The 17,948-nt window shown below is 44.2% G+C and overlaps 1 protein-coding gene across 6 annotated transcripts in view; it reads left to right on the forward strand.

Moving 5' to 3' along the window:
* CCDC148 (coiled-coil domain containing 148) overlaps positions 1 to 17,625 on the forward strand; it is a 198,209-nt gene extending 180,584 nt beyond the window's left edge. For 3 of the 6 annotated variants that reach the window (XM_077272913.1, XM_077272914.1, XM_077272916.1), the window contains 3 exons: positions 10,228 to 10,345; positions 11,170 to 11,310; positions 15,465 to 15,751. In XM_077272913.1, the coding sequence (XP_077129028.1) occupies positions 10,228 to 10,345; positions 11,170 to 11,310; positions 15,465 to 15,611 (406 nt within the window). In that variant the 3' untranslated portion in view covers positions 15,612 to 15,751. Of the gene's footprint in view, positions 1 to 10,227; positions 10,346 to 11,169; positions 11,311 to 15,464; positions 16,075 to 17,522 lie in introns of those variants that run through there. The other 3 variants (XR_013217805.1, XM_077272911.1, XM_077272915.1) reach the window with 3 other exon arrangements.
* The last annotated feature ends 323 nt before the right edge of the window (positions 17,626 to 17,948 follow it).

Below are 17,948 nucleotides of genomic sequence, written 5' to 3' on the forward strand. Positions count from 1 at the left end.
TAGTGGATTTATTAGATGAGCTGCTGTGACCTCACTAGTGGATTTATTAGATGAGCTGCTTGTCATGTCGGACGCTATTCACACTAGGGCGTCTGACAGGCAGCGGTAATTCCACATTCGTCCACTATACGCTCAGTGGCGCCGGCTAGACTTTATCCAGATATTCTGGGGTTAATCTAGCTGGTAATCGGGTTGGCAGCTGGGTCACGCCCGTGGCCCTTAAATAGTCATTCTGGACTTTGGGCGTCACCGATTATAGCTTGTGTCTTGTGCCTGGTGATCTCGGTCTGGAGAGGTGGTCTAGGAGAAGAAATATCGTATCTGGTGGTGTATTATCTTTTATCATATTTCTCCTTCCTATATTTGTATTTGTTTTGCCCTGTGCACATTATAGTGTTTTCCTGTGTATCTGCGGCGTGGTGCGTTTTTAGTTTTTCCCTGTCTGTGCTTTCTGTAGGGGTTGGTGTGTGGTCTTATCACTGGGAGGCGGGTGGAGGTTTCAGCATAGGACTGAAACAGGAGTCAGGGTCAGGCCTGGCGGCCCAGACAAGCACACCATCAGTGTAAATTCTGGGAGAGGGACAGACAGGGTTTTCCCTACTCTGAGGGATATCGCAGGGGCCCGGGTAATCAGCTGTAGTCTACCCAGCACCCGCGTGACATTATAATCGGCCCAAAATACATTTTGGATGCCATGGATCCCATGACTTCCATAACACGCCAGTTGGAGGCGCTGTCCTTACAGGTCACTGAGTTGAAGGGAGCAGTTCAGCAACAGGGTCTGGTAGTATCTAATGTGCAAGCTGAAAATGCAGGTAGAGTTGCAGAGCCAAAGATTCCTTTACCTGAGAGGTTTGCTGGGGAACGCAGTAAATTTGTTGTTTTTCGTGAAGCTTGCAAATTATATTTTCGGATGCGTCCGGTTTCCTCAGGTAATGAGGCTCAGCGTGTGGGCCTGGTATTGTCATTACTGAACGGAGACCCCCAAGCATGGGCATTTTCATTACCATCTGATGCAGCTGCATTTAACTCAGTGGAGTTTTTTTTTTCTGCTCTTGGACTCATATATGATGATCCTGACAGATTGGCTCTAGCAGAATCTAAAATATGCGCTCTCCGCCAGGGGGAGCGAATGGCGGAGGATTACTGTTCTGAATTTCGCCGCTGGGCGGTGGACACACAATGGAATGACCCGGCGCTGCGGAGTCAGTTTGTTCATGGGGTTTCGAGAAGGGTTAAACAAGCCCTCCTGATGTATGAGACTCCTGCTTCTCTAGAGTCTGCCATGAGTCTTGTTGTCCGCATTGATCGCCGTTTGCGTCAGGGGATGCAAGAGACGCCGCTTATGGGGGAGGGAGTAGGTGCACGTGAGGTTGCTGCAGGTGAGCCCACGGAGCCTATGCAAATCGCAGGGGTGTCACATCATCGAGCCCCCTCATTCAGGAAGCAGGGAGCCTGTTTTTGCTGTGGTAAAAAAGGGCATTATGTTAATGCTTGTCCTCTGTTTTCTAAGAAAAGCGCAACGGCGGAAAACTACTAAGCTCAGAGGGTGTGGAGGAGGCCAATCTGAGCTTATGCATATCCTCCATGGTGGTCTCTCAATGTATGGTTCCTGCCAGAGTTATGGTCGCTGGCAGAGAGCTGCCAATCACTGTTTTTGTGGATAGTGGGTCGGCCACTAATCTCATTGATGAGGAGTTTGCACGCATGGCCGGGTTCACGGTCGAAAAACTGCCTCATCCTATCCGGGTGGTCACCATCAATGCTACTCCACTCCCACAGGGGGAGATTACTGAGTTTGTGGCTGAGGTTAAACTGCACATTGGGGTCTTACATTCTGAGCAAGTTACATGTAGGGTGCTCAGTAATCTTCCTGCACAAATGGTTCTGGGTTTTCCATGGTTGTCTGTGCACAACCCGGTGATTGACTGGAAGACTCAGGACATAATTCAGTGGAGCGGATTCTGCCAGGAGAATTGCCTGGCTACATGTGTGTCCGCTGTGACTCCTAGCATTCCTGAGTCACTGCTGGATTTCGCAGATGTGTTCTCTGAGAAGGGTTGTTCAGAATTGCCACCACATTGACCCTATGACTGTACTATTAGGTTTAAACCAGGGGCCAAATTGCCGAAAGCTAGGATGTTTAACATCTCTGGTCCTGAGAGGCAGGCTTTAAAAGATTACATTGCTGAGAGTTTGAGCAAAGGGCACATCAGGCCTTCATCCTCGCCGGTGGCAGCGGGGTTCTTCTTCATTAAGAAGAAAGATGGCGGACTACGTCCGTATCTGGATTTCAGGGAGTTAAACCAGATTACGGTTCGTGATCCATACCCTATGCCACTGATACCTGATTTGTTCAACCAGGTGGCTGGTGCTAAGTGGTTTTCCAAGCTTGAACTCAGGGGGGCGTACAACCTCATAAGAGTCCGTCAAGGGGATGAGTGGAAGACGGCCTTTAATACTCCTGAGGGTCATTTTGAAAATTTGGTGATGCCATTTGGGTTGACAAACGTACCTGCTGTATTTCAACATTTCATAAATGATGTGTTCTCGCATGTACTGGGGAAATTCGTTATTGTTTACCTAGATGACATTCTCATTTATTCATGCGACCGTGATACTCATTTAGAGCATGTGAGGCAGGTGTTACAGCTACTCAGAGAGAATAAGCTATATGCAAAACTGGAGAAATGTGTTTTTTTGGTTCAGGAGTTGCCTTTCTTGGGTTATATTGTGTCTGCTTCAGTGTTTAAAATGGACGCCGCTAAGGTGCAAGCGGTGCTGCATTGGGAATGGCCTGATAACCTAAAAGCGCTCCAGCGGTTCCTTGGATCTTCTAATTATTATAGAAAATTTATCAAAGATTTTTCTACCATTGCTAAACCGCTTACTGACATGATGAAAAAGGGTACCAATTTCTCCGCCTGGCCTGAGGCTGCTGTGCGTGCATTCGAATTTCTGAAGAACAGTTTTGCTTCGGCCCCTGTTGTGAATTCTGCTCTTGGGCTCCCTCCGGTGGTTGTTGGTGGTAGTGCAGTTGTCTTGGGGTTGTAATCCAGGGCAGGTGTTTGTGCTGATTGCAGCTCTATTAGGTATTTAGGTGTGCAGGATCCATGAGTCCTTGCCAGTTGTCCATGGTTCATGGAGGGATTGCATCTCTCTCTGGTTCCTCATGCCCTGCTGCCAATTCAGCTAAGATAAGTGTCTGATTTTTTGTCTCTGTGCACACATGCAGTGTGCTTTGCAATTCAGTGCAATTCATTTTGTTTTTGTCCAGCTTAGACTTTGTTTGGATTTTTCAGTCATGCTGGATTCTCAGGAGATGCAGATATACTTTCTATGTCTTTAGTTAAATGTAGAATATTTGTATCATCTGCTGTGGATATTTTTAGGATTTTAATACTGACCGCTTAGAATTCTGTCCTATCCTTTTCTATTTAGCTAGAAGTGCCTCTTTTGCTAAATCCTGTTTTTCTGCCTGCGTGTGTCTTTCCTCTTATACTCACAGTCAATATTTGTGGGGGGCTCCCTATCCTTTGGGGTTCTGCTCTGAGGCAAGATAGAATTCCATTTCCATCTATAGGGGTATTTAATCCTCCGGCTGTGTCGAGGTGTCTAGGACGTGTTAGGTACATCCCACGGCTACTTCTAGCTGCGGTGTTAGTTTAGGGTTTGCAGTCAGTACAGGTACCACCTACTCCTGAGAAAGTTTCTCATGCGGCTCCAAGGTCACCGGATCATAACAGGCCCCCATTCTGATGCAACCAGACGAATCAAAACCGTTTACCATGGAAGTTGATGCGTCTGAGGTTGGAGTGGGGGCGGTTCTGTCACAAGGCTCATCCTTGGGCGAGTTGCGTCCATGCGCCTACTTTTCCAAGAAGCTGTCGCCCGCTGAACGTAACTACGATATCGGCAACAGGGAGTTGTTGGCTATCAAGTTGGCTTTTGAGGAATGGCGACACTTCTTGGAGGGGTCGGTCCACCAGGTTACAGTTATCACCGACCATAAAAATCTGCTTTATTTAGAGTCAGCCAAGTGTCTGTCCCCGAGGCAGGCTCGCTGGGCATTGTTTTTCACGCGTTTCAACTTTTTTGTTACGTACCGACCGGGGTCTAAGAACACTAAGGCAGATGCTTTATCAAGGTGTTTTCTGGGGGGAGAACCTCGGGAAGATCCGGTACCCATCCTCCAAAAGGGTATAGTGGTCTCGGCTCTCACGACAGAGGTTGAGGCTGAGATTGCCGAGGCTCAGGAGGAAGTACCATCAGAGCTTCCCATTAACAAATCATTTGTACCGCTCCATCTTCGCCTAAAGGTGTTGGGTGAGCATCATGATATTGTTCTGGCTGGTCATCCAGGGGTTAGGGGTACCTTGGAGTTGGTGTCGTGTCGGTTTTGGTGGCCCAAAATCCGACAGGACGTGGTCTCGTACGTATCGGCATGTACCACGTGTGCTAGGGCTAAGACGCCCCGCTCCCATCCTGCTGGCTCATTACATCCTCTACAGGTTCCCAGTAGGCCATGGACGGAGATCTCCATGGATTTTATTACAGACCTGCCCTCCTCAGCTGGGAACACGGTCATCTTGGTGGTTTTTGATCGGTTCTCAAAGATGTCGCACTTTGTGTCCTTGCCTTCGTTGCCTAACGCGAAGACTCTGGCTCAGGTTTTTGTGCAGGAGGTGGTCAGACTTCACGGGGTCCCGTCTGACATAGTGTCGGATAGGGGTACTCAGTTTGTGGCAAAGTTTTGGAAAGGATTTTGCTCACGGCTGGGGATCAAGTTGTCGCATTCTTCGGCGTTTTATCCTCAGTCAAATGGTCAGACCGAACGTATGAACCAGAATTTGGAGCAGTACTTATGCTGCTTTGTTTCTGACAACCAGGAGGAGTGGTCGACGTTCCTTCCTTTGGCTGAGTTTGCTATTAATAATCATCCCCAGGAATCGTCTGGGGAGTCCCCGTTCTTTTGTGTTCACGGGTACCATCCTCAATTTTGTACTCTGCATCAGGGTGGCTCTGCTGGCGTTTCGGAGGAGGACCAGCTAGGAGCACAACTGTCAGCCGTTTGGAGGAGAGTGAAACAGTGCTTGTTGAGCGTGGGGCCAAGGTACAAACGAGTGGCTGACAGTAGACGTGTGCCAGGTCCGGACCTGAGTGTGGGTGATTGGGTGTGGTTGTCCAAAAAAAACATAAAACTCAAAGTACCATCCCTGAAATTGGGTCCAAGGTTTATTGGTCCATTTAGGGTCGCCGCCATCATTAACCCGGTAGCCTACCGATTGGAGCTTCCTACGGTTTATAAAATACACAACGTGTTTCACAGATCTCTTTTAAAGAAGGTGGTGGGTTCCGTGGACGCGGCGCCAATGCCACCTCCAGTCTTGGTGGATGGCAATTTGGAGTTTGAAGTCTCCAAGGTGGTTGACTCTCGTATTGTGCGCCGCACATTACAGTATCTGGTACACTGGCGTGGTTATGGGCCGGAGGAGAGGTCTTGGGTACCAGCTTCGGACATACATGCGGACCGGCTGGTCAGTATGTTTCACCGCCGCCATCCGGACAAGCCGGGTCCTATAAGTCGTGAGGGCCCTGGGGTCCCTCGTAGAAGGCGGGGTACTGTCATGTCGGATGCTATTCACACTAGGTCGTCCGACAGGCAGCGGTAATTCCACATTCGTCAACTATACGCTCAGTGGCGCCGGCTAGACTTTATCCAGATATTCCGGGGTTAATCTAGCTGGTAATCGGGTTGGAGGCTGGGTTACGCCCGTGGCCTTTAAATAGTCATTCTGGACTTTGGGCGTCGCTGATTATAGCTTGTGTCTTGTGCCTGGTGATCTCGGTCTGGAGAGGTGGTCTAGGAGAAGAAATATCGTATCTAGTGGTGTATTATTCTTTGTCACATTTCTCCTTCCTATATTTTTATTTGTTTTGCCCTGTGCACATTATAGTGTTTTCCTGTGTATCTGCGGCGTGGTGCGTTTTTAGTTTTTCCCTGTCTGTGCTTTCTGTAGGGGTTGGTGTGTGGTCTTATCACTGGGAGGCGGGTGGAGGCTTCAGCATAGGACTGAAACAGGAGTCAGGGTCAGGCCTGGCGGCCCAGACAAGCACACCATCAGTGTAAATTCTGGGAGAGGGACAGACAGGGTTTTCCCTACTCTGAGGGATATCGCAGGGGCCCGGGTAATCAGCTGTAGTCTACCCAGCACCCGCGTGACACTGCTGTGACCTCAGTAGTGGATTTATTAGATGAGCTGCTGTGACTTCACTAGTGGATTTATTAGATGAGCTGCTGTGACCTCACTAGTGGATTTATTAGATGAGCTACTGTGACCTCACTAGTGGATTTATTAGATGAGCTGCTGTGACCTCACTAGTGGATTTATTAGATGAGCTGCTGTGACCTCACTAGTGGATTTATTAGATCAGCTGCTGTGACCTCACTAGTGGATTTATTAGATGAGCTGCTGTGACCTCACTAGTGGATTTATTAGAAGAGCTGCTGTGACCTCACTAGTGGATTTATTAGATGAGCGGCTGTGACTTCACTAGTGGATTTATTAGATGAGCGGCTGTGACCTCACTAGTGGATTTATTAGATGAGCGGCTGTGACCTCACTAGTGGATTTATTAGATGAGCTGCTGTGACCTCACTAGTGGATTTATTAGATGAGTTGCTGTGACCTCACTAGTGGATTTATTAGATAAGCTGCTGTGACCTCACTAGTGGATTTATTAGATGAGCGGCTGTGACTTCACTAGTGGATTTATTAGATGAGCGGCTGTGACCTCACTAGTGGATTTATTAGATGAGCGGCTGTGACCTCACTAGTGGATTTATTAGAAGAGCTGCTGTGACCTCACTAGTGGATTTATTAGATGAGCGGCTGTGACTTCACTAGTGGATTTATTAGATGAGCGGCTGTGACCTCACTAGTGGATTTATTAGATGAGTTGCTGTGACCTCACTAGTGGATTTATTAGATAAGCTGCTGTGACCTCACTAGTGGATTTATTAGATGAGCTGCTGTGACCTCACTAGTGGATTTATTAGATGAGCGGCTGTGACCTCACTAGTGGATTTATTCGATGAGCTGCTGTGACCTCACTAGTGGATTTATTAGATGAGTTGCTGTGACCTCACTAGTGGATTTATTAGATGAGCGGCTGTGACCTCACTAGTGGATTTATTAGATGAGCGGCTGTGACCTCACTAGTGGATTTATTAGATGAGCTGCTGTGACCTCACTAGTGGATTTATTAGATAAGCTGCTGTGACCTCAGTAGTGGACTTGTTAGGTGGGCTGCTGTGAACTCACATGTGGGTTTCTGTTACCTATGCTGCTGTGACCTCACAACTGTTTTCTTCAGGTGTTATGACACAATTGTTAGAGTCTATTGTTATAAAAGCTGCTTAGACATCACAGTGGTGTTTCTGTGGTGTAGACTGATGTGACATCACAAGTTATTTTTAGTCTGGTAAGCTCGGACGCTGATGTACAGTATTATTAAGTTAGTAGGTTGAAATGAAGTAAAGCGGTTCTTGCACTGGACCTTTGCTGTCGGTGTCCGCCCATGTGTCATTAGCCATGTGTGACAGGACCTGTGGAATAAATAATTAGATTTTTGAGATCTTTACATCATTTGCATCACTATGCACATTGGCCTGAGGAAGGCAGCAGATTGATGCCAAAACTTGCTATTTCAATAAAAGCTCTGAGCAATCTCTTGAGTTATCCAACTACTTCATCAGCGATATGTCAGTCCCTTGTCTCCCCGCCCCACTTCCCTTGAGTGACAGGCCTCTCTTTATGCATACATCCTGTGTGATTGATACGGCAGGTTTTAGGACTTTGTGGACTAATTACAACAATTACAAAAATTATTGGCTATAGACCAGAGGTGTCAAACTGCATTCCTCGAGGGCCGCCAACAGGTCATGTTTTCAGGATTTCCTTGTGTTGCACAGGTGATAATTTAATCACCTGCACAGAATGATTCCAGCACCTTGTGGAATGCTAAGGAAATCCTGAAAACATGACCTGTTGGCGGCCCTCGAGGAATGCAGTTTGACACCTCTGAATTACACCAATTACTTGGCTTACTTACTTTGTGCCAGAACGTTGCACCACTACTTTGACATATTATGTTGCACATTAGACTACACCCTTTTATACGAGACCACATGTCTAAAACGCATAATAAATATGGTAAAAGTTCTAAAAACCAGATTTTTGGGGCAAATTACTCCAGAATTCTGTGGCCTTTTATCTTGATAAATGTCATTGAACATGTATGTCCACCGTAAATGGTCGTTCTGCCAATAGATATACCAGTTGTCACCCACATGTGCATTCTTGGCCGTATGTGAATTTTTTTCATGTTGATAAGAGATAAGTGATGCTTATCTCTATGAAGTTAAAGTAGGTCCAGCATTTTGGGTAAAACAGTAAATCTTTATTGCTGCTACATTAAATCCATAGTGGACATCAGCACGTGAGCAACATGGCTAACATGTTTTGAACGCTGCAGTGTTCTTAGTCTTTGCAGAAACAAGGGATTGGTGATGTTGAAATTCAACATGTCTGATCTTTCTTCACCATGAAAGTCAAGGGAGAAACTGGTGAACCTCATACACACCAGAAGCTGGGCTGACATCAGTGGGGTCAGCTGTGACTTACCTAATGTGTATGGTGTAGGGTTTTACTCTCTCTGGTAGGCATTAGGCCTTAGGTAGCGTTCACACAAGCAATACATCTTGCACAGCAGCAAAACAAACTCATAAACATATGTCCCTAACCTTTTCCAGGCGCTAACTAAACAGAACAGACCCTGGCTACCCATACACGGCTGAGCTAGCCCCAGCTCGGTCAAACTAAACAGCTATTGTCTATAGTAACCACTAATACTTGTGGTTCTCTGCCTATGGCCTGTTCAGACTCTTCTTAGAGAAGGATTCTGGCCTCTATTCAGCTCCACATCCAGTCTGGTGCCCGCTGTCATTCACGAGCTAGCACATTTGCCTCTGCTACATCCAGCAGACTGACTGACTCCTCAGTCCCTCCATTCAGAGAGAGACCCGACACGTCTCTCTCTCGGCTACAGCCACATCTTGGCTGATCCCGCAATGAATCTACTTCCTGCATCTTAGGCTACTTTCACACTTGCGTTTTTTTTTAATCCGTCACAATCCGTTGTTTTTTTGTGAATGCAGGATCCTGCATTTTCCCATAAACTTGTACAAGCGACGGATGGCCATCCGTTTCGTCCGTTGTGCACTGGATCCGTCGTAAAATAGCGGTCCGTCATGCAGAGAAAACGGTCATAGGAAAGTTTTTTGTGCACGTCGGAAAATCGGTCAGCGACACATCCTGAGCTGGCCGTCGTTGGCTATACACTTAATTCACAGTATGTGATCGCGAAGGCTGCAAGTTGTCTGCCAACTTACTGGCAGATGAAGCACACATCTTTTCAAGAGGTCAAGACATCCATACAATGACGTACAGCAGAGGTGTCAGACTGCATTCCTCGAGGGCCGCAAACAGGTCATGTTTTCAGGATTTCCTTGTATTGCACAGGTGATAATTTAATCACCTGCACAGAATGATTCCAGCACCTTGTGGAATGCTAAGGAAATCTTGAAAACACTCATGGTTTGAGGCCCTCGAGGAATGCAGTTTGACACCCCTGACGTACACCTTGCTCACGTTCATGCATATACATTGACGTCATGATACGACTACAGTCTGAACAGAATGTGAGGTCCATAAATTGCTGTTACTATGCAGTAATAGCAAAAGGAGTCCATGTGTGCAGCCCTAGAAAGAAAGTAACACTTCAATGAGCAGTATATCTCAAGGCTTGTCTTCCGTCATCTTCTACTTTATCTTCTTCTACATCTTCATCTTCCTTGCTTCTCCCGATACAATACCTCCACAGCAGCTACCTGCACCCGTCTGCTCCTCTCCTTGTATCTTTATTCTGAATGATTATAAAATGAGCAGGACGACTATTGATCCATGAATAGGCACCAAACCTCCTCCGTCACCATCGCTCATGTCATGACGTCTGCCAGGAGCCGCCGCGGTGTGAATGCAGATGCTTGTTCTGACATTGTACTAATGGAGCAGATAAAGCGGAGATGTCATATTGTATCATTGGTGAACGGTCGGTGATTTCTGCAGTTCATTAAGTTAATTCTCCAACTACATTTGTTCCCAGGGTTGTCTATCGGCAGCAGTTGTTGGAGAAACGTCTGACAGACAGAAAGGAGGTGCTTCTGCATGAGGAGCAGGTGGAGATCGAGAGACAGAGACGGCTTGAAGCTCTACGTCAGCAGGTAACGTGGTGGGGTCTGTTACGATAATCATTGCTGTAATAGTTTTGATAATTGGCCTTTTATCCACAAATCTACCTGTTAATTGAAGATTCTGATACGACTGTCATACAAATCCTTTTACAAATGAATTACCACTTATTATCCCCCCACTGAGCACCAAGTCTCCCATTGGAATGGAGGAGTGATGGTGCATGCACACTGCTGCTTCATTTAGTGGCTACAGGCCTGATGAAGATAGTCAAGTACAATTCTCAGTTATTTTGATCAGTTCCATTAACGATGACTGGCGCATCAGTACACATGCCCAACATTCACCTCATTCAACCTGGGGAACAGTGGAGCCCCATTCCTGTGATTAATGGGGGTCCCTACAGTATGATCCCCAGTGATCAGAAACTTGTCCCCTATCCTATGGATAGGTGATTAGTTGTAACTGTGATACATCCTCTTTATGTTGGAAAGAGGAGACCACTCATCACTGAACTGGAAATTAAAAAGTATATGGATGCCGAACATAAATAACAAAATGCTGCCCCTTATGGAGGGACGTTATCTCACGGTCCATGTATCCCTGCCTGGTCCTGTTATTTGGAATTCTGGTCCAGGGGATACAAATACATAACTTCATTATTTATGCATTAAAACATTGACTAACTTGGGGGAATAATGTAAGAATTAAAAAGTCAAACACTTGGTAGGTTCCCACATCACTAATGTAGTATATAGTATATAGTATTCCGTGCTTAAATTGTCACAGGACAGTATTGTGGATTTCTGTCCAATTATTATTATTAACACATCAGGTTCTGAATTTCTTTATCCAGGTGGCGGTTATAGCTGAATTTGATCCGGTCAGGATGATGAGTGACACACAAGCATGGAAAGCCAGACTCGGTATTGGGGTAGAAGAAGAAATTGTCCTTCAGAAACCACTTTTTGATTTGTTCACATACAATGAGCAGCAGGTCTGTGCAAGTTCTTTTTATTTTCTAGAAAAGGCCCCTGTCTCGTCCTTTGGCTGTGACTGGTAAAGCAGTTTAAAACAGATCAGTCACCAGATTTCACAATACAATCTGCATACATTATTAAATAGATTTTGTTAGACCTGAGGAGACTGGTGTACTTGCATTGAAAATCCATCTAAAAATGACTGTACTGTATAATCTAGTTATTAAAAAGAACATTGTATGAGTCCAGGTAAAGCGCGACAGAGCTCATGAGTCCAAGTGTCTTTAGTCTCTTTCCACCCAGCCTGACAGCGACAGCTTGTACTGGGTAGTGTGAAATCTCAGCAGCAGGGAGGAGGGACACTGAGGAGCGGATTGCATAAAGATTCAGCATTGAGGATTATTCAGCAATTTTTTACACTGCAACAATACCAGTCCGGTCAGGTCTAAGAGACCTATGTAATAATTTCTGCAGTTTGTATTATAAAATCTGATGATCGAGACGCTTTTCAAATAACCATAGCTATGCCACAATAACAAACACAGCCTATGAATAACAATGACGCTGGATCTACTGTTTTTGTAATCAACAACCTCTTTGAATATTTATTTGGTATCATATTTTTTTTAACGACTAGAATCAAAATATGCTAATTTCTTACAGTATTATTATAATGTGTATTCCACCATTTTAAATGCAAAATGTATAAGTTATTTCAATATAAATGGCCAATTGTTCTATTCATCAGATATTAAAAAAGACAGACTAAATCTACTATTAGGCTATTTCTTCTCTACATTGGTGGCTTATGTTTAGTTTACATGTTCATTTATGAAGAATTCCTCCAAAGGGGAGAGGAATATATCCATAGTGCATGCATCAGAATGCAGAAAAACATGACACAGTCACAAACATATGTACAAATGTGCTCAAAAGTTTACATACCCCGGCAGAATTTTTGCTTTCTTGGCCATTTTTTCAGAGAATATAAATGTTAGCACCAAAACTTTTTCTCCACTCATGGTTAGTGGTTGGGTGAAGCCATTTATTGTCAAACTACTGTGTTTTCTCTTTTTAAATCTTAATGACAACCCAAAACATCCAAATGACCCTGATCAAAAGTTCACATACCACATTTCTTAATACCGTTTATTGCCCCCCTAACATCAATGACCGCTTAAAGTCTTTTGTGGTGGTTGTGGATGAGGTTCTTTATATAATACTGTGTACACTGGCACACAGTTTTTGGAGGAACTTGGCAGGGAAGTTGTGCCAAACATTTTAAAGAGCTAACCTCAGATCTCCTGTGGCTTCCACAAACCCTTCTGGTTCATCATGTAATAACACAGACTGGATGATGTTGAGATCAGGTCTCTGCTCGTCCATATCATCACATCCAGGACTCCTTGTTCTTCTTTACGCGAATCATAGTTCTTAATTACATTGGCTTTGTTTGGGGTCGTTGTTATGTTGCAGGATAAATTTGGAGCCAATCAGACGCCTCCCTGATGATATTTCAGGATGGATAAGTATTTGTCTGTATTTTTCATCATTGACGACACCATTATTCCTGTCCAAATTCTCAACTCCATTTGCTGAAATGCAGCCCCAAAAGTGCAGGGACCCTCCACCATGCTTTACTGTCTCCTGCAGACATTCATTATTGCACCTCTCTCAAGTCCTCCAATGAACAAGTTGCCTTTTGTTACAGCCAAATACTTTACATTTTTGACGCACGAGTCCATAACATCTGCTGCCATTTCTCTGCACCCCAGTTCTTATGTTTTCTTGCATAATGAAGTCACTTGAACTTGTTTCCATGTCGAACGCATAATTTTTTTGGCACAGTTATTCCATGAAGATGACTTCTGGCCAGACTTTGTCAAACAGTAGAGCATTGTAGCTGGGTCCACTGATTGCTGTTAGTTCTGAGTTGATGTCACTGCTGGACATCTTCTGATTTCTGTGATAAGAAAACATGATGTGTCTTTCATCTGCTGCACTAAGTTTCTTTGGCCGACAAGTCCTCATCATTGATCATATTTTTGGTGCTTTAAAAGAGCTTGAACAGCACATCTTGGAACTCCAGTCTGCTTTGAAACCTTTGCCTGGGAGAGACCTTTCTGATGCAGTATAACTACCTTGTGTCTTGTTTCTGCGCTCAGTATTATCATGGTGTATGACTGGTGACATGAAACTGTCTTCCACAACCTCACCTTTGTAGCAGAGTTTGACTATTCCTCACCAGTTTTCGGCCTCCTACACAGCTGTTTCTGTTTCACTTAATTATCATTTTCAGATGTAGGTTGAAATACATTCATTATCACCTGTTCTGTATAATTGGCTACTCATACAACTGACTATTATCCTACAAAGTCCCTGACTTTATGCCAGTGTACCCGATGCTGTTTTCAAGGGAAAAGGGAAAGTCGTCCAATATTCATGTGATTTTAGATTTTTATTTCATTCATTCATTTTGCAATTTTTTTCATTGATAAAAATAAACAATTAACACTTCTATTTTTTTTTTTTAAAGAATAATTACTTTGTACAGGATTGTGCAAAACTTTTAGGCATGTGTGGAAAAATGCTGCGTACATTCACACCGTCACATATGCACACTGTGATATACATATATACATACATTTACATGGTGACGTGCACATATGTTTAAGGCGTGTGTGACACATGATAAACCCTGCAGCCTCGTCTGTATAATTACAATTAGCTTGTTAATTAAATGCTTGATTTTAACACTTTTCTTTATCCTTTTTTATTTTTATATTGCCTGTGACAGATAAATCTATGAGATTTTGATCACTTTTTCCTGTGATATGACGAGACTGACAGCATGTACGGCTCAGGGAGTCTCTAGTGAGGTGTTCATCATAACCCAGAGAAGCGCGCGTCGGCGCCTTCATATACTCGTCCCTATCTGACACCTCCAGATTCAGAACTATTGATAGAGAAGCGAGCGCCGCTCGGATGCTGAAACTGACCTTTATCATCGCAGTCATATTTTCTGCCGCTTTGTAGAAAAAAGGAGTGGTTCTAATCCTTTGAGAACCAAGTAAAAGATGATCCGAGTACAGAAGCACAAACCTTCTCACCAGCAGGACTGACCTACTTGGCCGTACAAAGCGAGTCGGCAGTCATCAGCGCTGCGGAAACTCATTGCAGAACATGTCCAACACTTAACACAAAATATACCCTGCAATATGAATAGGCAATAGCAAAAGTCTGGATTTACCAATGATATCTCCAGGACTAGGAAAAAAAATATACAATGAGAAATATAAAAAAAATATATCATTAAAATCAGTCACCCCATAATAATTGAAATGGCAAACATTTTAACCCTCTCGGGATCAGGTGTTTGTTTTTTGTTTTTTTTTTGCTTTTTCCTATCTTTTTTTCCAAGAACCATAACTTTTGTATTTAGATTTTTTCAAAATAGCCGTATGAGGGCCTGTTTTCTTTTTTAACTTGATTTTTAACTTAATTCCTTGGTTACGCCATATTTTACAGCTTTTTTTTAATTTTCAGAAATTACCGTAGGTCCATCTTATTGTTGCATGCTTATTAGTAAAGATTGGATAAACCACGGAGGATGGATCTTTAACTGCTCTGCCGAAGGCAACATATGATGAGAAAGGAGATCCGGGAGTCGAAGTGTTGCGGATTTATTGTTCGACACGTTTCGTAGTTCACAGGGTTCTTCATCAGGACAAAACCACCTTGAAGTCCTAGAAGACACAGAAGTCTGTGAACTTTGACCAATAAAACCACGATTTTCAACACATGGACTCCAGGATCTCCTTTTCCATCATATGGGGTCTTCGGCAGCGCAGTTAAAGATCCACCCTCCATGGTTTTTCCTTCCATTGCATGTATCCTGGGTCTGCAGCAGCCGGTTCTCCGAGCTTTCTTGGTGTTGTGGCACACAATCCTGCCCGGTGAGCACATCCCGACACCTATCGTTTTCATATCCCTTGTCTTGCGCTATTGTCTTCCAGTTTTCTCCTAATGGTAGTAGTAAAGAACGGCGGTTTTATTGAATATCTACCTGTACGAGCCGCGCAGCCAAAAAACATGTGAACTGGTGGTAAAACATGAACAGCATATTCTTTGAATTCCCCATAAAATCCTTTTTTTTTTTCCCCCAATGCAGATCATCTGTGACCCGAGGGTCCGAATTGAGATGGCTCTTCGAGAAGCCGGACTGCACAACACCAACTATGCTAAAGAAATCCTCCCGAAAATCCTCCCACCAAAACCACCAAGGAAAGACATGGAATCTACAGTGTTCAGAAAGTAGCCAAGTCCTCAGCGTGCAGCGTACTGGGGGGGTCTTATATCACGGCTGACACGGAGGGACCTCTCTATTACACTCAGCCCCGGCGGCTCTCTCGCCGTACATCACAATGCGTCGTACAGTAAGTGTCTCTTTATGCAGTGTGAGGCTGGAAACGGAGACATTAGATGTGAGAGATGGACTGGAGGTGACAGCTGCATTGCTCCGCTGGAATTTCGCGGCTCTTGTTTACTCCGTGTTTATTGCCATCCCCAGCATAACATAAATTGGAGAATGGTCGCTGACTTCTGGTGGCTACAGGGGGAGAATGTATTTTAATGCATGAGGTGCGTGAACGCCCGTATGAACATCTACGCCCCGCCATTTCTCATTATAGGGAAATGTCCAAGATGGAACATTTTTCATCCAGGCCGGTGTGACAGGGACAATAAAATCTTTATATACCCATAATAAATATTTAAAGGTTCTTTTTCTGCCTTTGGCCATGTTCAGGTACAGGGATCTGCACAGCTCCACATCTCAGTCACTAATGGATACAATTTCTTCCCTTGAATATCATTTTATGTTTTTCTTAAATTTTGCCGCTTTCTTAAAATATGTTCATGGCGTTCGGGGTTTCTAATCCACTACATAGAAACTTGTATCAAAAAACATTCTGGCTGCCTGCTGTCACCACTAGGGGGAGTTAGCTGCATACTAATTATACTCTTCATTTAAAGGGTTTTTCCACTTTAACAAAACTGGACCCCCAAATGTTGTCATACATGTAAAGTAACAAACACAGCAGCGCCGGCTCTCCACTTCTGCGCCGATCTGTGTTTTTGCCGCAGTGCTGATGGCATAATTACAGTGCACATCACCGCTGCACACGCTGACCCTGTGCCTGTTTACATCAGCACTGCTGCTGAGCTCAGTGATTGCCTGCAGTGGTGATGCGCACTGTCAATGTGACATCACCACTGCTGACTAACCTGAATCTGAAGACCCACCTCTTCCGACAAGCCTACAACCTGCAGTAACCACCGATCGACCAAACCGCTGCATGACCAGCTCTACCCTCGCCTACTGTATCCTCACCCATCCCTTGTAGATTGTGAGCCCTCGCGGGCAGGGTCCTCTCTCCTCCTGTACCAGTTGTGACTTGTATTATTCAAGATTATTGTACTTGTTTTTATTATGTATACCCCTCCTCACATGTAAAGTGCTATGGAATAAATGGCGCTATAATAATAAATAATAATAATATTAATAATAATAAACTGTGCTCCCTCTAGTGGTGGCTGCAAGTAGCAAACGTAATATTTATTTTAAAGAGACAAAAGAAAAAAACAGAAAAAAAAAACTTTGTAGGATTATGTTTATTGTAAGTTTAGAGAATGTAGGAATCATTATAAAAGAAAGAAGCAATATTTACCAGTGGAACCTGACCCTACAGGCAATCAGTGGCTTCCAGTAACTGGTGGTCGAGATGTGACCACTAGTGATGAGCGAACGTGCTTGGATAAAGCGTTATCTGAGCATGCCCGTGTGCTACGTGAGTGTCTTCGACGTGCTCTAAAACATGTCCGAATTCCCGCAGCTGTATGTTTTTCAGTTGTTCGATTGCCACAACACATGCAGGGATTTCCTAACAAACAGGTACTCCCTGCAAGTTTTGTGGCTGTCGAACAGCCGCGAGTACTCAAACATATTTTTCAAGCACTCCGCAGACACTCGCGTAGCACACGAGCATGCTCAGATAACACCTCATCCCAGCACGTTCGCTCATCACTGGTGACCACTTCTAGTTCAGGTGGAGTCCATTGCGGTGGCCACTCTAGAGCGGTGTATTCCAGTGGTTAGTACGGTATTACTCCGTCCTTTTTACGATCCTGCCCTCTACATTTACTACATGGGTGTTCTGCCACTTTTGAGTTTACAGATACACAGAGAAGGACCGTGCCCTGGGGGCTTCCAATCTACAACTGATCTTTCCTATCGGACAAGCAGACCTCTATAACGATGGATTACGACATTTATCTGCACAGAATTTTACCCTGATGATTAGAGGCGTCAGTAACTCCAACTTTGTGGAAATATTCCTAGAATGTCTTCAATAGAAAAAAAATAAGTAGAATTGTATCCTAATATCTCATATAATACACAGAATAATAATAATCTTTTATTGACATTCCTTTATATACATATTAAAATATATAACAGCACATAACATACAAATATTCCTTACAGTACAGAGAACAGGCAGCGTCATGAGCAATATTCTGTAGTAACGAGAGAGATTGGTAAATTCATGTTATCAAATTATAGCCTGATCTTTACTGTAGAGGCACAGATTAACTC

This window comes from Ranitomeya variabilis, chromosome 7 (genome assembly GCF_051348905.1).
Source record: "Ranitomeya variabilis isolate aRanVar5 chromosome 7, aRanVar5.hap1, whole genome shotgun sequence".
Classification (NCBI taxonomy): domain Eukaryota; kingdom Metazoa; phylum Chordata; class Amphibia; order Anura; family Dendrobatidae; genus Ranitomeya; species Ranitomeya variabilis.